General features: G+C 45.2%; 1 protein-coding gene across 12 annotated transcripts; it reads left to right on the top strand.

Moving 5' to 3' along the window:
* Mx1 (MX dynamin like GTPase 1) lies at nt 1-25,644 on the top strand. 12 transcript variants are annotated; one of them, XM_017597877.3, is made up of 15 exons: nt 1-149; nt 1,750-1,820; nt 3,820-4,003; nt 10,874-11,066; nt 12,773-12,910; nt 13,718-13,872; nt 14,128-14,266; nt 15,654-15,852; nt 16,868-16,946; nt 17,918-18,040; nt 18,384-18,525; nt 19,757-19,921; nt 21,265-21,341; nt 22,192-22,431; nt 24,372-25,644. In XM_017597877.3, the coding sequence occupies exons 3-15, from the start codon at nt 3,926-3,928 to the stop codon at nt 24,600-24,602; spliced, it is 1,959 nt and encodes a 652-aa protein (XP_017453366.1). In that variant the 5' UTR covers nt 1-149; nt 1,750-1,820; nt 3,820-3,925; the 3' UTR covers nt 24,603-25,644. The 12 variants fall into 12 exon arrangements, with proteins under 12 accessions (XP_017453366.1, XP_006248208.1, XP_063126346.1 ...); XM_006248146.5 differs by having other exon boundaries at nt 27-149; nt 1,750-1,886; XM_063270276.1 differs by having other exon boundaries at nt 54-122; nt 1,750-1,886.

Below are 25,644 nucleotides of genomic sequence, written 5' to 3'. Positions count from 1 at the left end.
CCACTCCCTTCATCTTTTTATAAACACATCGCCAAGACTCTGATTTCGAAACTCCGTTGTTTGCATCCACCCTGCTATCACATGGAGATCTAATGCTCAGCAGCCTAAACTTCGGAGGATTGGTAAGCCCTCTTCCCCCGCTGGTCAGGGTAAGTGTCCCCACAGTCCCAAAGGAAAAGGTCCTAGAATCAGGGTCAGTGAAAAGCTCCATCCTCAAGGGCAGCACAGGGGTAGCTCTGAGCTCAAGACTCTCTCCTGATGAGTTCTTGAGCTCAATCTCTCTCTTTAACATTCTATAAACACATCAGTACCTCCTGGTGATACCAGTAACCAGGGCTTGGGCCCACCTCTCTTTTGCGCCATGTGTATCCTGGTCTCTTACCCTGGAGCTGGGGTTTAGGTCAGGTCTTGTAACATGCTCCCAATACTGTGGTACATCAGCACGGTCTAAGACTGAGCTTCCAAAGGTGAGCTTGGGGCTACTCTGTAGTTCTTTCAGGCTAGGAATCGGTAAAAAGGCCACCACCCAGCTGGTCCCAGTCCAGCCCAGTCCTTTCCCTAATATGCAGGGTTCCTTTTCCTTGACACATGCCTTCCTGATCCTCCTTCCAGCACTGCTTTCTGGTCACTCATCTGCCCCTCACTCCATTGCTACCTTTCTAAGCTACTACCCCCGATCCTAGATCTATGTCCCTGACTTTTCTTTTCTTTTTTCTTTTTTTCTTTTCTTTTCTTTTCTTTTTTTTTTGACCTGAGTCCTGCAAGATGTTCTCTTTCTCAGCATAGACTGAATTGAATTTCTAAGACCTAAAGAGAAATGAAACTAAAACCAGAGTCTGAAGTGACAGGGAAATGCAAAAGGGAGGGCTAAAAGAGGAAGGAGGGGAAGCAAAGGGCCATTCAAAATAATAGCACAGTACTGGGAGATGTGTGAGGTCACCAAACCTGCCTTCCCCATTCTCCATGCCTTCTTGAGCCGCAGAAACTATGTTTGGTTCTACTCGAAAAAGCCAGCAGCATAGACACAGCACTGGGCACAGGCAGCCTTAGGGCAGAGGTCAAGACCCTGTGACAGGGTCAAAAGAGGACCCTATGACATGGTCTATTCTAAGAGGAGCCTAGTGTCTGTCCTGCCAGTTCCCAGGACAGGCAGCCCAGGGAAAGGGCTGCAGCAAGCCAGTCCAAGGGCTCTGAAAAGGAGAGACTCTTACTTTCCTGAGCTGGGAGAATGTTCTCTCAGGGCTCTTCTCTGGAGAGTAGGGCAAGGTGTAGCAGGCCCCTGGAGGCCAGCGCCTGTCACCCTCACCAGCCCTGCAGCAGCACTGTGCTCAGCCCTCTAAACCTATGGTCACAAGGGACCCAGAAGTAGTGGCAGGGTTCCTCAAAGATTCCTGGTATGATTTGTCTCTGACCCTTCCTAGTGCAGCTGGAATAATCCAGTGAAAAGAGAAAGTTAGTGTAGGTTGTGTTAAAACTGAGAGGAGGTCTGGCTGAAGGTGCAGCTCAGAGCTGGGAGGATCCTGAGGGAAAAGAGGCAGCCATCTGAGCTGGTGTCCATATAGACTGTGTTGGTAGGTTGAAACTACAGTATCAATTTCCAGTGCTCAGGACCAAGCCATGGTCCCCTGAGGGTGAGTTTCATTTCTGAGCTCCGTTTCTGTTTCATTTCTGGACTCCATATGTGTATATGGGGTGCGGGTGGGCAGCAAGCTCAGGCCTTTTCACTAAGTTTCTATTCTCCTCTGAAAGGGGCGGAGCCAGCACTGTTTAAAGAGCTCTGAGCTCTGGCAGCTGCACACTCAGTCACCAACCCAGGAGCTGTGAGTATTGCACTGGATTCTGTGGGAGGATAGAGGATACCTTGTAAGGCTCCTTTGCAGACATTGGTGAGCACTGCAGGGCATTTGTTGGTGCTGTTACAATAATGAGGTCAGTGACTGTGTGTGATGTGATGATGGGAAGGCAGTGAGCTCAGGCAATCTCTCTGTTTCAATTCTTGCTGGGGTGGGGTATAGGCAGCTGTTTAAAGACACTGCAGCCAGAAAGCCAAGCATTCTGTCACTAAGCAGGAGACTGGTGAGTATCTAGGGGACACCCTTTAGCTCAGGGCAAGGATGCTTCTGGGTTCCTTGTGGATCCTGGGGGGAACTGTGGGACATTTCTTGTTGCTGTTAAGGTAAGGGGGTCAGTGACAGCACAGGTGGAGCTTCTGGGCTCGACACAGAGCCCCACCCAGCTGCTGATTCTTGGGGAAATTTGAAATAGCTCCCCAAACTGCAATCATCTCTGCCAGGAGGCAGCAGGAGAGGGCGGGTCCCAGGTTCTCCAAGGGTCTGGGGCTAAGACCTAAATGAGAAGTTCCAGATCCCCTGCTGCATGGGCCAGGAGTCTGTGAGAAATCGGGTGGAGGTCTCTTGTTAAGGGTGGGAGGAAGGCAGGTGACCCAGGGGCAGGCTGCTGCAAAGGCTGACAGAGGATCTTCATGGAGAAATGCATCTGTCTACGGTCTTCCCAGTCCATAGACAGGAAGGACCTGCTCTGGGTGAGCTGAAGCCCTACTTCTGCTAAGTGCAGGTGTCCCTCAGATCTCTGATTCTCAAAGGCTCAACTGCAGGGAACATGGAGGGCAGAAATCTTGGAGACGAAAGGGTTCTGTGTCCACTTTAACACCTTGATAGGTCCAGGAAGGCTCCCACTCTTAACATCTTAGAATTGTTCTAGACAGGTATGGTAGTACTGTCTAGGGGTGGCTAGGGGGTCTGACAGAGAAAGGAGCTGGATTCTACCCCCATGCTGTTCCTGCTTCCAACTGGGCTGAGGATATATCCCCAACAAGGGAGCCCTTCCACAGGGAACTTTGTCCAGAATACATGGTATATGGCACAAGAGGACCATTGGCAAATGACCAATGTCTACTATAGAGTGGAAGCAGAGCCAACAACCCCAAGTACAGCAGGAATGGCCACAGGTCTGCCTGGCTAGCCATGCTTAGAACCCAGCATACTTGTGATGCACCTGACCCTGACCTTCCTACGAGGCAGGAACCTCCGTGAAATGTTGTGGGGCTGCCCTGATGGAGTCTATGCAATGGGATCTGCAGAGGGAAAGAGTTAGGAGAAGGCGCAGAAGTGCAGACCCTGTGCATTCACCACTAATAGGGTAGTGCTGAATCCAGGGCCTCTTCCCCTTAACTGGAACAAAATCTAGGTGGGCAGATGAGTTCACTTTAGACTGAAAGTGCAGCTGGTTTCCCTGGGCACTGAGAGGGCAGAAGTAGGTATGACCCCTGAGTTGTTTTGATTCTGGGATCCATCAAGTTCCAAAGGTGACTCAGCAGAGAGTCACCCTCACTTGTAGTTTGTAGACAGAACCCAGTGTATACATAGCAGAGAAGCAAAAACACACAAGATGCCCCAAAATCCTGTTGAAGACTGGTCACATGTAACCCTTTTTCATGGGACACAGGCCCTGGGGACCTGATGGTGTCATAAGACAAACTAGAGCAGCCATGGAACAACAGATGAGGGTCAAGGCACTCTTGATTCTAAAACCTGAGATGCTCTGGAAATAGGAGGCATTTCAAAAACAGGGAAGTAAAAGTTGTGTCTGTGTCTAAAAAATTTCTAGATGGACAGACTCTGTGAGTGGCTTTAGAATCATTCCTCTTTTGTGATTGCCTTCCTAATGTACACACAGAATGCATTCACCTCTTCTAGAAGAGGAAATGATGGATGCCTCAGGGAGCACAGACACCTGTGATGGACAGAGAAGGCTGGGCAGTTTCAGATAGCAATATCTTCCATGTGTTTCTCATTCAAGTGCCTGACCCCAGTGGCAAGGCTTCCAGATTCTTCTGAATCAAACCCTTTATGTCCAACCGAATCCACCTGGAAAACACGCAAGAGTGAGTTCCTAGAACGTCAAAATGAAGGAGCAGACCTCTGCATGCCGTCACCAGACACCACAGAAACATCCTGATACCTCTGAAGAGAGCCAGGCAATGGTGAGCTGCTATTGAAAGCCACTCTCCATCTTTTTTGTTGTTATTGAAGACCAACCTTAGTCCATGGTGATCTAATAGGATGCATGGGATTATTTCTATTGTCTTGTATCTGTTGAGGCCTGTTTTGTGACTGATTATATGGTCAGTTTTGGAGAATGTACCATGAGTTGCTGAGAAGAAGGTATATTCTTTTGTTTTAGGATGAAATGTTCTATAGATATCTCTTAAATCCATTTGGTTCATAACTTCTGTTAGTTTCATCATTTCTCCATTTAGTTTCTATTTCCATTGATGAGAGCGGGGTGTTGAAGTCACATGCTATTATTGTGTGAGGCATAATGTGTGCTTTGAGCTTTAGTAAATTTTCTTTTATGAATGTGGGTCCCCTTGCATTTGGAGCATAGATATTCAGAATTGAGAGTTAATTTTGGTGGATTTTTCCTTTGACGAGTATGAAGTTTCCTGCCTTATCCTTTTTGATAACTTTTGGGTGAAAGTCAATTTTATTTGATATTAGAATGACTACTCCATTCTTGGGACCATTTGCTTGGAAAAATTTTTCCCACTCTTTAACTCTGAGGAAGTGTCTGTCTTTGTCACTGAGGTGCATTTCCTGCATGCAGCAAAATCCTGGGCCCTTTTTATGTATCCAGTCTGTTAGTCTGTGTCTTTTTATTGGGGAATCGAGTCCACTGATGCTGAGAGATATTAGGGACCAATGATTGCTGTTTCCTGTTATTTTTGTTGTTAGAGGTGGAATTATGTTTGTGTGACTATCTTCTTTTGGGTTAGTTGAAGAAAAGATTCCTTTCTTGCTTTTTCTAGGGTATAGTTTCCCACTTTGTGTTGGAGTTTTCTGTCTATTCTCCTTCGTAGAGGTGATTTGTGGAAAGATATTGTGTAAATTTGGTTTTGTCATGGAATATCTTGGTTTCTCCACATACACATGGAAGCTAAACAATGCTCTACTAAATGATAACTTGATCAAGAGAGAGAAATAAATAAAGAAAAACTTTTTAGAATTTAATGAAAATGAAGGCACAACATACCCAAACTAATGGGACACAATGAAAGCTGTGCTAAGAGGAAAACTCATAGCTCTTTAGTGTCTCCAAAAAGAAACTGGAGAAAGCATACACTAGCAGCTTGACAGCGCACCCGAAAGCTCTAGAACAAAAAGAAGCAAATACACCCAAGAGGAGTAGACAGCAGGAATTAATCAAACTCAAGGCTGAAGCCAACTGAGTAGAAACAAAAAGAACTATACAAAGAATCAACAAAACTGGTAGTTGGTTCTTTGAGAAAAGCAACAAGATAGATAAACCCTTAGCCAGACTAGCCAACTGGCACAGAAAGTGTATCCAAATTAACAAAATCAGAAATGAAAAGGGAGACATAACAACAGAAACTGAGGAAGTAAAAAAAAAATCATCAGATCCTACTACAAAAGCCTATACTCAAAAAAACTGGAAAATCTGGGTGAAATGGACAATTTTCTAGACAGATATCAAGTACCAAAGTTAAATTAGGATTAGATAAACCATCTAAACAGTCCCATAACTCTTAAAGAAATAGAAGCAGACATTAAAAGTCTCCCAACACCCCCCCCAAAAAAAGCCCAAGACCAGATGGGTTTAGTGCTGAATTCTATTAGACCTTCATAGAAGACCTGATACCAATACTGTCCAAACTATTCCACTAAATAGAAACAGAAGGAACACTACCCAATTCGTTCTATAAAGCCATGATTACACTTATACCTAAACCACACAAAGACCCAACAAAGAAAGTGAACTTCAGGCCAATTTCCCTTATGAAAATACTCAAGACTCTCACAAACTGAATCCAAGAACACATCAAAAAGATCATCCATCATGATCAAGTAGGCTTCATTCCAGGGATGCAGGGGTGGTTCAATATACAGAAATCCATCAACATAATCCACTATATAAACAAACTCAAGGAAAAAAAAAGGCCACATGATCATCGCAGTAGCTGCTGAGAAAGCATTTGCCAAATTCAACACCCCTTCATGATAAAAGTCTTAGAAAAATCAGGAATTTAAAGCCCATATGTAAACATAGTAAAAGCAATATTCAGCAAACCAGTAGCCAACATCAAATTAAATGGAGAGAAACTTGAAGCAATCCCACTAAAATCAGGAACTAGACAAGGCTGCCCACTCTCTCCCTACCTATTTAATATACTACTTGAGCCAGAGCAATTAGACAACAAAAAGAGGTCAAAGGGATAAAAATTGGAAAAGAAGAAGTCAAAATATCACTATTTGCAGATGATATGGTAGTATACTTAAGTGATCCAAAAAATTCTGCTAGAGAACTCCTATATCTGATAAACAACTTCAGCAAAATGTCTGGGTATAAAATTAACTAAAAAAATCAGTAGCCTGTTTCTACTTAAAGGATAGACAGGCAGAGAAAGAAATTAGTGAAATGATACCCTTTGCAATAGTCACAGATAATATAAAATACTTTGGTGTGACTCTAACCAAGCAAGTGAAAGATCTGTATGACAAGAACTTCAAATCTCTAAAGAAAAATTGAAGAAGATCTCAGAAGATGGAAAGATCTCCCATGCTCATGGATTGGCAGGATTAATATTGTAAAAATGGTCATCTTGCCAAAAGCAATCTACAGTTTCAATGCAATTCCCATCAAAATTCCAACTCAATTCTTTGCAGAGTTAGAAAGAGCAATTTGCAAATTCAGTTGGAATAACAAAAACCCAGGATAGTGAAAACTATTCTCAACAATAAAAGAACTTCCAGGGGAATCACCATCCCTAACCTTCAGCTGTATTACAGAGCAATAGTGATAAAAAGTGTATGGTATTGGTACAGAGACAGGTAGATCAATGGAATAGAATTGAAGACCCAGTAATGAACCCACATATCTATGGTCACTTGATCTTTGACAAAGGCGTGAAAATCATCCAGTGGAAAAAATGACAACATTTTCCATGACAAATGGTTCTGGTTCAACTGTAGATCAGCATGTAGAAGAATGTAAAATGATCCATTCTTATCGCCTTGTACAAAGTTCAAGTCCAAGTGGATCAAAGACCTCCACATAAAACCAGATACACTGAAACTAATAGAAGAGAAAATGGTAAGAGTCTCAAACATATGGGCACAGGGGGAAATTTCCTGAACAGAACACTAATGGCTTATGCTCTAAGATCAAGAATTGACAAATGGGATTTGCAAAGCTTCTGTAAGGCAAACGACACTGTCAATAGGACAAAACAGCAACCAACATTTGGGAAAAGATATTTACCAATCCTACATCCTATTGGGGGTTAATATCCAATATTTACAAAGAACTCAAGAAGTTAGACTCCAGAGAGCCAAATAACTTTTTTAAAAAAATGGGTTACAGAGCTAAACAAAGAATTCTTTTTTTTTTTTTTTTGTTCTTTTTTTCGGAGCTGGGGACCGAACCCAGGGCCTTGTGCTTCCTAGGCAAGCACTCTACCACTGAGCTAAATCCCCAACCCCTAAACAAAGAATTCTTAACTGAGGAATATCGAATAGCCGAGAAGCACCTGAAGAAATGTTCAATATCCTTAGTCATCGAGGAAATGCAAATCAAAACAACTCAGATTATAAACCTCACACCAGTCAGAATGGGTAAGATCAAACCTCAGGTGACAGCAGATGCTGGTGAGGATGTGGAGAAAGAGAAACACTCCATTGTTGATGGGATTGCAAGCTGGTACAACTACTCTGGAAATCAGTCTGGAGGTTCCTCAGAAAATTGGACATAGTACTATCTGAGGACCCAGCTATAACTCCCCCGGGCATATACCCAAAAGATGCTCTAACATATAACAAAGACACATGCTACACTATATTCATAGCAGCCTTATTTATAATAGCCAGAAGCTGGAAAGAACCCAGATGTCCTTTAACAGAGGAATGGGTACATTTACACAATGGAATATTACTCAGCTACTAAAAACAATGACTTCATGAAATTCTTAGCCAAATGGATGGAACAAGAAAATATCTTCCCGAGTGAGCTAACCCAATCACAAACGAACACACATGGTATGCATTCACTGATAAGTGGATATTAGCCCAAAAGCTTGGACTACCCAAAATACAATTCACAAACTACATGAAGCTCAAGAAGAACTGCATATGTAGCAGAGGATGGCCTTGTTGGGCATCAATGGGAGGCGAGGCCCTTGATCCTGTGAAGACTCAATGCCCCAGTGTAGGTGAATGCCAGGGCAGGGAGGTGGGAAGGAGTGGGTGGGTGGGTGAGGGAGAATCCACACAGAAGCAGGAAGAGTGGAAGGGATAGTGAGTTTCTGGAGGGGAAACCAGGAAAGGGGATAATGTTTAAAATGTAAATAAAAAAATTGAATGAATGAGAAAGTAAGTAGCAAAAAAGAAAGAGAGAAAGAGAAAGGAAGAGAGAGAGAGAGAGAGAGAGAGAGAGAGAGAGAGAGAGAGGAAGGAGGAAGAAAGAAAGAAAGAAAGAAAGAGAGAGAGAGAGAGAGAGAAAGAAAGAAAGAAAGAAAGAAAGAAAGAAAGAAAGAAAGAAAGCCACTCTCCATAGCTCATGAGCTGTGTTCACCTGAGAAGAGGGTTCAGCCTGCAGTTATGCCTACATGTGGGAAGCTATAAAGGAGTAAAGGCTGCTGCTTCCCTGATGGATGCATTGTCTTTCTGAGGCAAGATGGAGATCTTGATCAGCTGATTACTTTGCTTGGGCCAAGATGAGAACAACAACCCATCTTTCTCCTTCACTGAATGTTGTTAGTTGGAAACCAGGGGGTTATTAGGGGCTGGCAGAATATTGAGTCCTGGGTGTGATATATTGTACCTGCCTTACAGCCTCCAGCCTTCCCTGAGTTCTTATTGTGATATTTCCTCCCTGGAGAAGCTATGTGGTAGATTTTCATTATTGTTGATTTTTGAGAGGTTTTTAATATATTCAGGTACAAATCTTTGCTCAGATAGATGCTTTATATATATTTTCTCTCTATGACTTGTCTCTGGATTTTTTCAAGCAAGTGTTTAGTTCTCATAAAATTGTGTTTATTAGTAAGTTCTTTTATTAATTTCGCCTTTGCGATTGTATCCTTGAAAGTAGGGCTGTGCTAGCTAATTTGAAGTCAACTTGACCCCAGCTAGAAGCATCCGAGAAGAGGGACCTCAACTGAGAAAATGCCCTATCAGAGAAGCTGTGGACAAGCTTGCGGTGAACTTTTTAAATTGATGACCGATATGTGAGAGACCAGCTCTCTGTGGGCAATGCAACCCTTTGGGCTAATGGTCCAGGTTTTTGTAAGAAAGAAGGTGAACAAGCCATGGGGAATAATCTAGTAAGCAGCCTACATGGCCTCTGCTTCAGTTTCTGCCTCAAAGTTCCTGCCTTGAGGTCCTGTCCCGCTTAGTGATGGAATGTGAGCTGAGAGTTGAAAGCCTCAGTAACGCCCTTCCTCTCCAAGTTGATTTTGGTTGGTGTTTTATCATTGTAATAACTAAGACAGTTTTTTAACTTTTCCACTAAGGTCTGTGATTAATCATGAGTTTATTTTTATGAGTTAGAGGTGTAAGTCTTTTCTCTTAAGTATATGACAGTTTTGCCGAGCAAAAAGTCCTCCCTTCCCTCACATTACCTTTGCACATTGTCTACACTAGTTTCATGTGGTGACTCTGAGGGTTGTGTGGTCTGATCCACAAATGGCCTGTTCTTTTCTGTGAAACAACAGACCTTCTTGCTGTAGTTTTTCAACATCTTGCGACCAGAGGCTGCCATCCTCCCTCTTTGTGTGTGTGTGTGTTTTTTTTTTTTCAGAACCATTTTGCTTGTTGGAGCAGAATTTAAGCCATTTATATTTAATATGATATGCTGCTGTCGGTTGAGAACACAGTGTTGTTGTTTTCTTTCTCTGTTAAGTTTCTGTTTCACCTTTTTATTAAACAATATCTATCTATCTATCTATCTATCTATCTATCTATCTATCTATCTATCTATCTATCTATAGTTTGTTTGCTTGTTTTTGATACTGTGTAGCCCTGACTGTCCTGGAATTCACTCTGTAGACCAGGGTGGCCTTAAACCCAGAGAGGTCTACCTGCCTCTGCCTTCTGAGTGCTGTGGTTGGGATTAAAGGGATGTGCCACCACTGACACCACCACACAGCTTAAACACTATATTTTGTGAATGCAGTTTATGCTCTCTGTTTATCGTTTGCTTTTTTGATGTTTATAGCGTACATTTTTAATTTGATAGGCATATGGCACCTCTAAATGATACAATACCACTTAATATGTAGGAGGTATAATTAATAGGAATATGGTTCCATGTGTTCTCAGCTTCCATCCTGTCATGGTCTTTCTTTTCTATTAACCGAACCCCCCACAATGCACTGCTGTTGTCTGTGCTTCGGTATCACTTAAGGATGGTAAATTCAGAAGAAACTAAAGCAGTCACCCTATGTGGAATCCAGTGTTCAGGACTCTTCTCCTGTCATGTTTCCCTTTACACACACAATGCCTTTCACAGTTCCTGTGGTGCTGGTGTGCTGGGGCCGAATTTGTTAGGGTTTGGATAGCTGAAAAAAACTGTGTATATTTAGTCACTATATGTGTGACTTCATGAAAGCAGCACAGGAGAGAAAAATTAAGAGAAGGCAATAGGTTGTCTCGTTTGGATCCCAAACTAGCCGTCACATTTTGGCTTTGTTACTCAACTCTCCAACTCTCTGTTCTCTCATATGTGTTGTTGTGCTTCATAACAACAGTGGCATCTGTTTAAGTGCTCTATCAGGGGAATGAACTCAGTGGTTATTACTTCCTGCGGAACACGACCTCACCCTTGCTTTCCCCTCTAGGAGTCTGTGGATAACCTCTGCAGTCAGTATGAGGAGAAGGTGCGGCCCTGCATTGACCTCATCGACTCCCTGCGAGCTCTGGGTGTGGAGCAAGACCTGGCCCTGCCTGCCATCGCTGTCATCGGGGACCAGAGTTCAGGGAAGAGCTCTGTGCTGGAAGCACTGTCTGGAGTGGCCCTCCCCAGAGGCAGTGGTGAGAGCTCAGTGACTATTGCTCTGCTAGGCTGTGGACTTCAAGGGTAGAAACAGGTCCCCTTCCAGTTCTGGGTACACAGCAAGATGAAGTTTAAGGTGTGGCTTTTCATGGGGTCTTCCTCTTAGGTTTGTGGGCAGACTTTCCTCTGTGCAGTCTTATAGTTTCTTCCTCCTCTCACCAGGGTGCCAGTCTTAGTTGCTAGGACTTCACCCACGGAGCTTCTCAAGCCCATCATCAACCTAAGTTACCTCCTTTCAGGCTCTGTATCCAACAGAGTCACTGTTGATGTCATGGCCGAGCATGTGGAGTAGGGCTTTGAGTTCCTCACACCAACTCACTGTACATTTGTGGATTGTGTAGAATCTCAGTTTGTAGATGTGACCAAGTATCTGGAAGCATGTGCGTTATGATCTCTTTTCTGAGATCCATCATCCCCAAGGTGCATAAATGTTGGTGTTCAGGTTAGGGTTGCTCTTTGAGCTTCAAGGCCCAGGAGATCAGTGATGATGCAGGTAAGATGTGACACGCAGGCAGAATCTGCAGAGATTTCTAATAGGGGACTATAAAGCAGCCTGTAAGACATAATAAGTAGGTATGTAAGGGGCTAGTGGGAGATACTTGCATATGAATGGGGATAACATTAAAATGTAAATTAAAAACTCAATAAATGAGAAAGTAAGTAGCAAAAAAGAAAGAAACAAAGGAAGGAAGGAAGGAAAGAAGGAAGGAAGGAAGGGAGGAAGGAAGGGAGGAAGGGAGGAAGGAAGGGAGGAAGGAAAGAAGATGCAGTCTGATGCCTCCTGGGCTCGGGTGTCCTAGTTCGCTTTCTTTTTTTTTTAATTTTTTATTGATATATTTCTTTACATACATTTCAAATGTTATTCCCTTTCCCGGTTTCCTGTCCACAAGCTCCCAGCCACTCCCCCATATGGGTATTTTCCCCATATATCCCCCCTCACTCCCCTCCCCCCATATTCCCCTGCACTGGGGTCCAACCTTGGCAGGACCAAAGGCTTCCCCTTCCACTGGTGTCCCAACAAGGCTATTCTCTGCTACATATGCAGTTGGAGCCCTGGGTTCGCTTTCTGTTACTGTGACAAAGACCATGACCAAAAGCAACTTGGGAAGAAAAGGGTTTATTTGGCTTTACTTGTCCTGATCACAGTTTATCATGGAAGGAAGCCAGGAGAAGAACTCATGCAAGAACCTAGAAGCAGGAACTAAAGCAGAAGCCATGGAGGGGTGCTGCTTACTGGATTGCTTCTCATGGTTTGCTTAGCCTGCCTTCTTATAGCACCCAGGATAACCTGCTTAGGGGGTGGAACCAATGACAGCCAGCTGCCCACCCTTCTCATGTCAATCATTTGTCAAGACTGGGCCTCATAGGCTTGTCCATGGCCCAGTCTGATGAAGTCATCTTCCCAGATGACTCTAGCTTGTGAGTTGACAAAAAAACAAATAAACACATTGAACAGCAAATCACAAGGAAGCAGCAAGCCTCCAACCGTTGGTAGCTTCCAAACCAAAATGTACAAAATAATCTGGTTCCCAATAGGCTTGGGGTAAGCCTGCACTTAAGGCATCAGGCCAACAAGGGTGAGGCCAGAGAGAGTTGTTTTCAGATGAGTGTGTGAGGTGTTGAGGGTCATCCATCCAAGGCCTTTTATGGCAGAGTCCAAGACTGATGTGGCTGTCCCCTTTAGGTATTGTTACCAGGTGTCCTCTGGTGCTGAAATTGAAGCAACTGAAGCAGGGAGAAAAATGGAGCGGCAAGGTCATTTATAAGGACACCGAGATTGAGATCTCACACCCTTCACTGGTAGAAAGGGAAATCAATAAAGGTATTTACATGTATACATTGCTCCTTATTCTGGACAGGGAGCCCCCATAATGTTCACACTCTCTACTTTCTGGGCCTTTCCACCTTGGGAGCCTTCCCTCATTTCGACCCATGGGGTCATTTAACTTCATGACCTCATTTAGGGCTTGCAGCCATTGGAATGGATTAACCGTGTTACACATGGCCACTTGTGTTTCCAGCATACATCAGAAGAAAACATCTCAAACACTGTGGCTATTGAGTAGAGTAGGGTGACATTAGCTAAGGTTTTGATGTGAGAGTTTCCACCCTAGCTTCTGTTACTAAGGGCAAGGAGCCAAATGCAAAGTGTAGATAGACAGACACCTGCAGCAAGGGCTCCTCCTGTCCAGGATGAGCTCACTGCCCTATGGATGTCCACTCATGTTTTAGGGATTCCCTGAAATTTTACCTTCCATATGGATTCCCTGGGACATCACTGTCCTCAATGTGCACACGTGACTCTCACTGATAGTGCCAGCAGGGTACAAGGAAGAATGTTCCTCTCTACCCAGAGCAGCTTTCTTACCTCTTGGCAGATAAGAAGCACAAAGAACTCAGGAAGGGGCAGAAATAATATATAAAACACCTGTGGCCTGCAGCTAGCGATCTACTTCTAGTTAGAGCCCATTTTCTTAAGCGTCTGGAACCTTCCAATATAACCTAATCTTTCTATATAGGAAAATCTCAGGGGTAGCAGTTCATATTCAAATTACAATGTGTTTCCCCAAAAGTCTCTGGAATGAGATGTGCTCCTTAAACTGCCATGGGCTTTCTTTTTCATCTTCAGCCCAGAACTTGATTGCTGGGGAAGGGTTGAAGATTAGCTCTGATCTCATTAGCTTGGAGGTTAGCTCTCCACATGTCCCAGACCTGACTCTGATTGACCTTCCTGGTATCACAAGAGTGGCTGTGGGTGACCAGCCTGCAGACATCGAACACAAGGTGAGACTCTAGACACATTGGGCTACATGGGTGCTGGGTTATGTCCAGGGCTATGTCTAAGAGAGACATTGTGGACATGGAAGTAAGACTGGATAGCCAGGCTTTCCCATGACCTCCATGTTTGATGGAGACAAGGAGACAAATGGGTGCTGTCTATGGAGGCCAGGGCCTGAACCCTGAAGCAAGTGATTGGTCAGGACCATCTCATTCTTGATCCTATCTCCACAATTAAGAGTGACTATCTCATTCTTACAGATCAAGAGACTTATCACTGAATACATCCAGAAACAGGAGACCATCAACCTGGTGGTGGTCCCCAGCAATGTGGACATTGCCACCACAGAGGCCCTGAAAATGGCTCAGGAGGTGGACCCTCAAGGGGATAGAACCATAGGTAAGGAAAGTGGGAGATAATGAAGAAATAAAGTTTCATAGATGTGAAAAGCAAAGCTGTAAAAACAAGGTTTTGCGAAATCCATCTGGTGGTCAGGATGCCTATGACAAACTTGTGACCTTTCTGAGAGATACATCTGACGTCAGGTTGCCTAATGTTATGACAAAATTTTAGTGATCAAGATATTGAGGCAATTCTGACTAAGTTAATTAAGACAAAACAATAACAACTGTTCCCCCTACCCCTCCCTGAGGTAGATTCCAAGAACAATCGCAAGATGTCATCCTGACCCTGCTCGACCACCCAGTTCATTCCCCTCTAAGGGATGTGCCAACTTAACCCTTTCCCAGTAATTCTCCAAGGCCAGGTGTAGGGCTGGATGAGGAAAGTGACCAACTGAGCCAAGAACAGCTTCTTGAGTAGGCCAGCCAATACCTGACCATCTCCTTTGTCCTGTGTACCACTAATGAGAATAGGCCAGCTAACCCTGTTGCTGAAGTCTGCCCTCTGAAAGGAATAAAAGTTTTTGAGTTTGGGGTTGCCTCTCCCTGAGTGGATGAGCAACCCCACGTACGTGGATTACAAAACCTTATACCCTCTTGCTATTGCAGTGGTCACTTTGTCAATTTGTGTTCTGTGGGTGCTTCTGTTGTAGAGCCACTTTGGGGTCTTACTACAATAACAATGGTGACTGAGTGCAAGTGAGATACAGCTCCAGGATCCAGATGGACCAAGCTCAGAATCCCACTGAGGCCAGAGAAAGGGACCCCCTCATCTCATCTCCCTGGTAGAAAAGGCCTGAGGAGTCAGAGGTGGACAAGCACAGGGAGGAAATCATATCTGCTGAGACTCATTGGGCCAGGAGCCATGGTAAAGTCCATGGCAGAGTGAAGAATGAATACCTGTAGTTTGGGAGGTGGCCATGGAGAGGTGCTGAGGAGTCTGTAGATGACAGAGGGGCTTTGCTGTCTTCACAAGGTTACATACACAAGTCTTTCTGGGTGGCTTTCCACTTTGCATGGGTTCTCTAGTGACCCTGTCTACCTAAGCCAAAGATGGGTTCTTAGTCAGGGTTGCTATTGCTATGATGAAATACCATGACGTTAAAAACAAGTTGGACAGGAAAGGATTTATTTCAGCTTATACTTCCAGGTAACAGTCCATCACAGGGAAGTCAGGGCAGGGACTCAAATAGGGCAGGAACCTCAAAGGAGAAGCTGATGCAGAGGCCATGGAGGGGTGCTGCTTACTGGCTTGCTCAGCCTGCTTTCTTGTAGAACCCAGGATGGTTCAGGGATGGTACCAGCCACAGTGAGCTGTGTTCACCAACATTAACCACTAGCCCTGGGTCACTGTGTGTCCTCTGATCTCAATGCCTGTCCTTCAGGGATCTTGACCAAGCCCGATCTGGTGGACAGAGGGACTGAAGACAAGGTCGTGGATGTGGTGCGGAACCTCGTGTGCCACCTGAAGAAGGGCTACATGATAGTCAAGTGCAGGGGTCAGCAGGACATCCAGGAGCAGCTGAGCCTGGCTGAGGCTCTTCAGAAGGAGCAAGTCTTCTTCAAGGAACACCCTCAATTCAGGTGCCTCTGCCATACCGTCCCATGTAGTGAAAATTGCTGGTCAAGAGCACACCTGACATGTGGAGAGTGGGGGAGGGAGTGAGGGAGGGAGACAGGCAGAGGGGGGTGGAGGGAGGGAGGGAGGGGGAGAGAGAGAGAGAACATCATGGTGCACATATGGAATCAAAGGACAACGTGTGGAATTGACTTTCTTCTTGGTGAACTAAGATGGAGCCATGATTGAAGTCAGATAGTGTTAGAGGGAGGCACCCCCTAGTGAGCCATCTTGTCAGCCCTTACCAATTGACCGGCGCATTAATTCAACCCAAGTAGGAGTGTGTTGTTCCTCATGGAAGAGCAGCACCTCTCTGCTGCCTTATAAGTTCAAGAGTGATCACACTTCTTAGGAACACAGATTTTGGTTCCGGGGGAACAGTGTGGCTTCCTTCCTTCCATCAGTAGCTAATGGCTTTCTTGGGCCAGGTTGTGTCTCTATCCATTTCCTTATCATTTCCCATCACATGTATGTGTAGACATGTATGTCAGTGTATGAAGACTGGGATCTATAGGCATTATGTATATTTTTCATGTTGTGTATTACATGTGCATCTGTACATGTGTAGCCTATATGGAAATGTATACATGTATTAATGTATAGTATACATATGTGTGTTTACTCACATATAACACATGGAAGGATGTGTTGTATACTTGTATGTGTGTTTATGTGTATCACACATAGATGGGGATGTGTGTGCTATAACATATCTGTAGTTGTGTACATGTGTTTTCTGGAGAACAGATTTTACTTTGATTATTACATGAGCTGAGGGGGATCATTGTAGTCCACTGTAGAACTATCCAAGCTGATTCCCCTGCATCATTCAACAAACCCACTTCTAAGTACTCCATGAGCACTAATCTCAAAGTATCCCATTCACTCATAATACCCAAACTGTCCTGGACCCCCCCCACAGCAGGCTGCAGACTTGTTTTCTGGCCAGGTCTGATGGGACCCTCTCTCCTGTTCCCTCAGAGTTCTTCTCGAGGATGGGAAGGCCACAGTGCCCTGCTTGGCAAAGAGACTGACCATGGAGCTCACCTCCCACATCTGTGTAAGCAGGGGCAACTGTGTGTTCCTCCAGCTAAGCCGGGACCGGGACAGTCCTGGGCATACACTCTAGTAGAGATTACCTTTGCACAGACATGTAGTGTTTGGGAATTGGTGACTCCGGCACCAGAATATTTTGTGCTGGTTCCTACTGCTGTCACCCTGAGTTGTGGGTGGCATGACCTCACTATGGAGTTGATCATGGGAGCTTAAAACTCAAGCCAGGTCTTCAGATAGAAGCCTTGCTTGCTCTTCTCTGACCTGGTGGAGTGGGCATCACAAAATGCCTTAGTGTTTCACCTGGGGAGTGAGAATATACTGCATATGTGGATTTAGTTAGTTGTCAAACCTGTTTACTCAGCAATGTTCTTCTTCCTGTAGCCCCCAGGATGGAGGTGGAGATCAGTGCATCTCCCAGGGACCATGACCTTTAGTGACCTTCTATGGGCTTCTTTGATGTAGAAAAAGGTGGCTTCTCATTGAGCTGTCTGCCTCAAGTTGCCTAGGGACAGCAGAACTGTAGAGATTGTGGAAGAAAACTCAAGAGTTGAGGGATCTCATGGTAGTCCAGTTGCTCTTGTTTCAGAGGCTACTAGGAAGTACTCTGTGGGGTCTCTCTGCAGAGAGTTCATGTGTCGCTATGTAAAGAACTGTCCCTGGCTGATTCTTTTAAGTAGAAACCATATATAGTGGGCAACATTATGGAGTTGTATGCCCAGCACTCGTGTACAGGTAGGCCTGGGTGGAAATGGTGTATCTAAAACACTAGTGTGCACCAGAGAAATCTTCAGAGGCTGTCAGAACATCACACATATTCTCTGTGGTGGCATTAAATCGTATCTGCTGAGGCTCATAGCTGAGGAGACACAGAGTGAGGGGATGAGCTGCTTGTGTCACAGCCATGCTTCTGAGTAGGCTTGGGACCTCCTTCACATTCCCAGTCTGTATTGTATGTCTCACTCATTTCTACTTCAGAAATCGCTGCCAATATTGGAAAATCAAATAAATGTGAATCATCAGATTGCGAGTGAGGAGCTGCAGAAGTACGGAGCAGACATACCAGAAGATGACAGTAAGAGGCTGTCCTTTCTGATGAATGTGAGCATTGGTTGTGACTCCCATGGATGATTCCTGCAACAGTGACTATCTCACAGGGATCTCTTGGATCCTCCCTCTCCTAAGACTGACAGAAACACAATCTGTCCAGTAGTATTACTGCAAGGGGCAGAAGCACTGATGGAATCAGGGTGGAGCTCACAGGGACTGTGGAATGTGTTCCAATCACCCACACTGGCAGAAGCCTGCTCCTCCAGGATCCAAAAGGGGAGGGGGAAGGAGAGGTTGGGATTTCCTGACATCAAAGACTTTTCTCCCTATTATGCAATCCTTACGGCATGCATGTTCTCTATCCAACTGGCCTTATATATTACGTCCTTCACAGAAAATCAATGTCTTCAATAAGGATATCCTAAGTTTGGTACAAGCACAAGAAAACATATCATGGGAAGAAAGCCGGCTGTTCACCAAACTGCGAAATGAGTTTCTTGCTTGGAATGATTATATTGAGGAACATTTCAAAAAAAGTGAGTGTTTATTTGGGTTGATATGCTTCATACTTCAGTAACTTGAATTTAATTACTAAAGGTAAAGAAGGTCTTGCCTACAGTTCAAGGTCAAGGCACCAGAAGATGAGGTGCTCTCAAGACTAGCCTGGTCCTTGTATGAGGACGATGGGAACCAGCTTCTTCTGGCTTTTGTTCTGAGAACACACCTCTCCTCTGTGAGGGTGAGGCCAGGATGTCCTGGTCACTTCTTAAAGGCCACCTTCAATGCCAGCCCAGTAGGGATGAAGTTATGAACCTGGAGGACATGTTACTCCCACAGCAGTGACTCCAGGAAACACCACAGACCTGGGGTTTGGGGGACACTTGGGAGTGTAATGCTGAGGATGAGAATGGGCACGGGAGCCATATTTGCTCTGTTTCAGTTCTAGGCCCCAGGCTACCTTTCCTGGATTCTTAAGAATGTCTAGTGGAAAATGCAGGTTAACTATTATAGTTAACCATGGCTTCTAGAAGGATCTGTGCTCCTTGCGTATGGAGCAGATGCACATGGTGTACATAGGTATATGGAAAGCACAACCATGACTACAGGGATGGAGAGAGAGAATTGATTAGTGATGAGGGTGGCAGTTCCTTAAGGTAAGGTGTCAGAAGCCTGAAGTTTGGGTCATAGCATAGACCTGTGATTTGCTAGAAGTCACTGGCATGTCCACTGTAAATGAGTCCTACTGCCTGCGAAATGCCAGCATTTTCTAAGGGGCTGCCTTCCAGTCTGAGGTAGATAGCACACAGTCAGGACTTCACAAAGGGAGCTTGGGAAGGTCTGCACCTAATATTTGTCTCCCACAAATATCGTTATGGAAATAGGGAGAGAACCGAAGCATTTTGTGTTATGTACACTTGGGTCATCCAGGTGCTTGCCTGCTCATCCCGTGACCCCTTATTCAGAGCACTGTCTTTGCACAGTGTGCTTTGACCCCTCTCTGGTCAATTCCAAATGGAGTCATAAACCCTCACACACAAGGTTGTTTTGTGGTCATTTCTTCTTCTGGTTTTCTCCTCCTGGATCCTGTTTTCACCTTTGCCTCAACTGAGAGAAGTGGCCTTTGACGCTGTTTGCTTATTGTAGTTTCAGAGGAACAGATCAACATTCATTTCATTGAATTTCTTCACTGCTGCTCATCTTCTCAGAACATCTGGAGTGGAGGGTGTTTTTTTTTTTTTAATGGATTTTGCAAAACAATTCTTCCAGCCCTAGGTTCTTCTGAGAAACACAGCCAGATGGAAAAATTTGAAAGTCATTATCGTGGCCGGGAACTGCCAGGGTTTGTGGACTATAAGGCATTTGAGAACATTATCAAGAAGGAAGTCAAGGCCCTGGAAGAACCCGCTCTGAACATGCTGCACAGGGTCACTAGTGAGTAGTGTTCTGAGTCACTGAGGAATAATGTTACACAAGGGTACAGAGGAATCCTGCACGGGGTCACTAGGCAGTACTGACAGGGTTGCTGGTGAGTGGTACAGAGGGTTACTGAGAAATGCTGTTATCATACTTAGCATTTTATTTCTGGGGCAGGGGACATTAGCACCTCAGAGCACCTCAGAGCAGTGCTACACCTCAGAGTGGCTCTCTTGGGCTAGTTCTAGGTAGGTGGCAGGTTTTCTGTGCTCCAGATGCCACTGTGGTGTTCAGGAATTCAGTGTGTTCTGACCCTATGGGCACACGGATTCACTGTCAGAAGACAGTCATCTAACTTCCTAGGTCCTTACCTTGATCCTGGAAAGAGCACAGCCAGAGTCTTTCATGTGAGGTGAAGCCGGTCCTTAACCATTGCATGGGTTCTGCCTCAGCTTTCCTCTCCCTGTGTAAGCAGTAGCCCTGCCACCCGGGATCAGTGCCAATTCACTTCTGCTGTCCAGCCGAAGTCCCCTTGAACTTCACGTACTTCCTGCACTGCTGCTCTACTTCCTGGAGTTGGCACAGAGCCCATAGGTCCCAAGAGACTGTCCCTCGATACAGCAGCACTGTCAGAGCCAAGGTTCTCTTGGCTGGCCCTCTGAGTTGGTGATCACAGAACTTGGGAGCAAGCTTCATGGATGCTGTGTATCATGTGGAAATTACAAAGGACCCTCCCATGGCGTTGTATCCATACCAAAGAGCAGTGACCCTCAGAGTAGGTCAGCTGGCAGCCCTTAGCAGATGTCCTTGCAGGGTGTGCCCTGTGTACCATGGCTTAGTCATCTGTGTCAGACTGTGGTTCTCCCAGAGCATCCTGTGGGAGGTTCTGTCAGGTGATCATGTCTACATCTGTCTTCCGTGACATAGAGGCTTTAGTCACTTATATGACAACTTTCACAGACAGAAGTAAATTCTCCAGAGGAAAGGAACTAACGTGCACTTTCTGACTTCTATTAATGGCTTTTGGGCTCCTTTCATGTAGATAACCAGGCACAAAGGGCTCATGGGTAGAAACAAGACAGAGGGAGTGGGTTTTTACAAGGAAGTGCTGTATCTATAATTTGCTAGAAATATCCTTGGAAGCTGATTAGGATAAAGGGGGCATAAGCCATGACAAGAGATAGAGAGATTTCAGACACTTGCATATTTGCTGAGCCACAGAACGTACCCTCCCCTGTCTTCACAAGGGGAGGAGGAAAAGACAGAGAGGGAACATGGTTTTAGCCACATTTACCTTACTTTCCTTCCCAGTCTATATAGATGGTCTTGTCATTATTGAACTTTTTTTTTTCTTTCATCAGCCATGGTCAAAAATGCCTTCACAAAGGTTTCATCAAACAATTTTGGTGATTTTTTAAACCTCCACAGTACTGCCAAGGTAAATCCAAATACATTTTGTTTTTAAGAGAATAATAAATAAGCGTGATATGGACCAGATTTCTTGGTTGGAGACCTTTCCAACTTTCTTGTGTCTGTTAAGAGAGGTGAAGACTCAAATGTATAGTTTGTGTCTTCAAGACAATGTTACAGGTCTTCTGGTTAAAACAGGTTTGAGAAGGGAAAGAGGGGAGGGAATAAATTCAGAGACCCCAGGTCCAGGAAGCCTTGTCAGGGGGAAGCATGTTTCCATGCTAGAGGAAGTGGCCCTACCTCTACTCTGTACACTTCACTGGAACATGAAGTATAATAAAAGTAGGAGGAACCTGTTTGCCATTCCTTGAGAGATGTTTACTTCTGACCTGGTGCACAGCAAGAGCAGCTTGACAGAGGGTTTGCTCTGGCTTACAGTTTGAGGGTGTACAGTCTGTGATGTCTGTGATGTCAGGGAAGGCTGGATCCTACACTCAGCTCTTTGTCCTTTTTACTTACTCCAGAGCCCCAATCCATCAGATAGCACTGCCCCAATAGGGCAGGTCTTCCCATCTCATTTAAACCTCTCTGAAAATGCCTCTCCTACTCAGAGACTAGTTTCCTGAGTGATTCTAAATTCAATCAGGTTAGCACTGAAGATTGAGCCTCCCATGGGGGGTGCGGAGGGTGGGGAGGGAGACTGACATCTGGCTCAGGCTTCCCCTGGTTCCTACCCTTAGCTGGTAGAATGGCATGGACGAGCTGAGCAAGGGGACCCTGGGGCTGTTCCCAGGTGATGGATGTGCCCGGAAGCCTGTGTTCTTAATATCCGTGATGCCTTTCTTGAAGGTCAATGACTGTTTTTTCTCTCCCTGCAGTCCAAAATTGAAGACATCAGATTTAGCCAAGAAAAAGAAGCCGAAAAACTGATCCGACTTCACTTCCAGATGGAACACATTGTCTACTGCCAGGACCAGGCTTACAAGAAAGCCTTGAAGGAGATCAGAGAGAAGGAAGCTGAGAAAGAGAAGTCAACCTTTGGTGTCTTTCAACAAAACTCTCCTCGAAAGGAGTTGACTACCACTGAGATGACCCAGCACCTGAATGCCTACTACCAGGTAAATTCTGGAATGCTTCCAGTTGGGCTGCCAGCCCATTCTTTCTCCTTCAGGGTACCTTTCCATATAGGGGTATGTGTGTAAGTTAGTCACAGCAAATTCCCGAGTCCCGGGGGATTCCTTCCTCACCAGGAATGTGGGGCTTTGCAGCTGTTTCAGAGGGGGGAGGGGTGTTACCTCCCAGGGTTAGCTGGCAGTTTCCATAACCCACTTCTACAGTATGAGCCCCAGAGAGACCTGGCTCGGTAGTGGGAATGCTATTTCCCCCCGGACTTGTGTTTGTTGTATTTTAATCAGACTTTGCCTTTCTGGGATTTTAGCAAAGTTCCTAGGATATTCTTGTACCTCTTAAGTTACTTCACATCTTTAGTAATTTTTTTTTTCATTTGTTTCTTTTTCTTTTTTTTAAAGGCAAGGTCTCCTTTTACAGCTTAGGCAGCTTTGGAACCCAGTAGCATAGTTCAGGGTGGCCCCAGACTCCTGGTGGCAGGCAGGGGCAGGGGTCCTTCTACCTCAGACTCCCAAGTGCTTCACCACACCTCTAACCTACCTGGACGTCTTAGTTTTCAGCATCAAGCAGGCTCAGGTATTGGCCTGTGTCCTTGGAAAATGTTCTGCCACTCACTTTGAAAGGCTATGTGGCTATGTGTACATCTGCTCTGTATATTAGGCTTTCTAGGTGCTGTGTTGCTTGGTTGGGAGCCTTTCAGTATCAGGGCCAATGTGACCCTTTCAGGGTAGCTCCTGTGTGTCTAGTGTGCCAGGCAGAGCTTGGCTTTCTGGGACCCTATAGCTTACTTAACTTCTTTGCTTTGATTCTGGTAAAGCATGTACAACATAAGCCTTTCCATTTCAACCACTGTATGGTGTCACAATTTAGAGACATTAAAAACCTTTACATTAGCCCTATGGCCTTTCAAGACTTTTCATTTGCCACAAACAACATTGTCTCCACTAAATATTGATTCCAGTTTTCTCCACTCCCAGCCACCACCTTTTTTAGTATCTGCGAGTCTGGCCACTGCAGGGATCTCTTACCAGCACAGGGCATCTGTCCTTCCTGACTGGCTCATTTCTTAGAGCATAGTAGAAAGGTCTCTGCATGTTGTAGCTGAAATCAGGGGTTTGTGTCTGCAGGTATCAGTCCTTCTTCCCAGCTGTGGCCCTGCTTCCCCTCAAGGTGTCCATGTCTGGGTGGCTGAGGTGCTCATTCCCTCTCCATCCCCTCTTTCCCACTTCCATTTGGAGAAGAGCCACATTCCAGCTTTGATCCTAAGCAGTATGTAATCTTGCAATATGTCCTCAAACTGCCAACTTGGTACTTTGATCTGCCTAACTTCCTTTTACTCCATCTTTTGAGAAGATGAATTGGCTTAACCATCTCCAGAGGGCGGTGATCAGGGTATCTGCATCCCAGGGAAGGAAACTGAGTCTTAGAGAATTGCAGAGCCATCAGTATTGAGTATTTAAGACACTACTCTGATAGGGAGAGTTGGGTATACTGTGTGGCTGGGAGAGAATCCTCTCCCCCAGTTGGAGACTGACTTCCTTCAGGTAGCTAACTCAGGGCTCTGCCTGGGACTTTGTATAACCCTGTTCCCTGCTGCTGAGAAGTCTGAGGCTTTACAAAGACAGATGCTGTCAGCAGAGAGACCTGCCATTTGCAAATGGAGTTGGGCTATCTGTAGACTACCTTCCAGTTCATTTTACCCTTCTTGATCGAAGGCCCATCCACTTGATGTCCAGGGAAGCTAGTTGGGCAAATTCCAGCGTGATACCTCTCTAGGTCATGCTCTGTCTGTATGCTAATGGGGGCTAAGACTGGGCTAGTATTTTGCACCTGTTAGGATATCCATCCTTGGAAATCTGGGTCCTTCTGGAACTCATAGGAGATCTTTCTTTCTACTTTCAACCCCTTGTGACTTGTCCCTTACTTCCAGGAGTGCGGAAGGAACATTGGGAGACAGATCCCTCTGATCATCCAGTACTCCATCCTGCAAACATTTGGGCAGGAAATGGAGAAAGCAATGCTTCAGCTTCTACAGGACACCAGTAAGTGCAACTGGTTCCTGACTGAGCAGAGTGACAGCAGAGAGAAGAAGAAGTTCCTGAAGAGGCGGCTTTTAAGGCTGGATGAGGCTCAGCGGAAGCTTGCCAAATTCTCCAATTAATCAGGCTTGCTATGTGACTTCCCTGGTCACAGCTAGCGTCCCCTGCACAATGACCCTTTAGCTGTTTACCTTATGTTAGTATGTTGCCTTTAGACTGTGGAAGCATGCCCTCTGCAAACTCTGAGGAGACGAAGAGAGGAGCCATGGAGAGTCATTCTACTTCAGCAGTAAGACACGACCCTCTCAAAGCACAGGAGGCTGGCACCTCTCAGGGTCCTTCCTGCTCCTAACTGCCATTTCTTTGTCAGGAGGATGTCCTGGCTGAGTACTTCAGAAGGGATGTCTCCTGGCTTTGTACTGCTCTGCCTGGAGTAGTGCTAGAGGTGTGACAGAGTCCTAGCAGGACAGCTCTTTGTAGGCATAAATTTTTTGCAACCTAATTTTAGCAAGGGTTCAACCTCACTTTTAGCCCACCACCCATCAGAGGTAGTGGGACAGAAAAGTTATTAGGATATGGGGGAAGTGCTCAGCAATAGTTCTTTGGGGGTGAGCTCAACTTTCTTTGGCAGCATAACAAACACCAAATAAGACTCAGAAGTTGCAGATCAGTCCTCTAGGCAGGCAGACACCAGGCACGAACCAGCAGCTGTAGATCAATCTTAAAGAAAGCTCGCCAGCCAGCCTGAGGTAAGGCTGTGGAAGCAGCAAACTTCCTCAGCAACCTCACAAGTAGTTCTTAGGCAAGTTTCTTCTAATGGTAGTGTTACCACAAGTTGAGCCCAACAATGCTATGCAAGGCAAACCATTACATGCACGTTGTTAGTGAAGAATAAGTAGGCAGAGCAAACCAACGCTCAGTTGCTCGTCTCCCAGTGTTTTGTGGGGCCGTATTTATCTCCTTCATCATGGGTCCTTTCACATGTTTGCAATATTAAATCATCCTTTCACCTGTGTCCGCTTCAGGACAACAGTCTTTCACAAGTTTGCTTCAGCAAGACACCCTTTCACCTGTGTGCCCCAGCAAAACATCATTTGACATAACTTTCTAAAGAAACTAGAAGTTTCCACTTCAAGTTCTTCCAATAAAATTCTTGCTAAATGA

Source organism: Rattus norvegicus, chromosome 11 (assembly GCF_036323735.1).
Source record: "Rattus norvegicus strain BN/NHsdMcwi chromosome 11, GRCr8, whole genome shotgun sequence".
Taxonomy (NCBI): Eukaryota; Metazoa; Chordata; class Mammalia; order Rodentia; family Muridae; genus Rattus; species Rattus norvegicus.
This window is presented reverse-complemented; position numbering and strand designations above follow the sequence as displayed.

What these genes read in the sequence shown, in the direction of transcription:
- Mx1 (XM_017597877.3), top strand. Translation starts at nt 3,926, where the DNA reads ATGAAGGAGCAGACCTCTGCATGCCGTCACCAGACACCACAGAAACAT. An exon ending in CTGCAGACATCGAACACAAG is followed by an intron (nt 13,873 to 14,127) that starts GTGAGACTCTAG and finishes TCATTCTTACAG; the next exon opens with ATCAAGAGACTTATCACTGA. An exon ending in GGCTGTCCTTTCTGATGAAT is followed by an intron (nt 18,041 to 18,383) that starts GTGAGCATTGGT and finishes CGTCCTTCACAG; the next exon opens with AAAATCAATGTCTTCAATAA.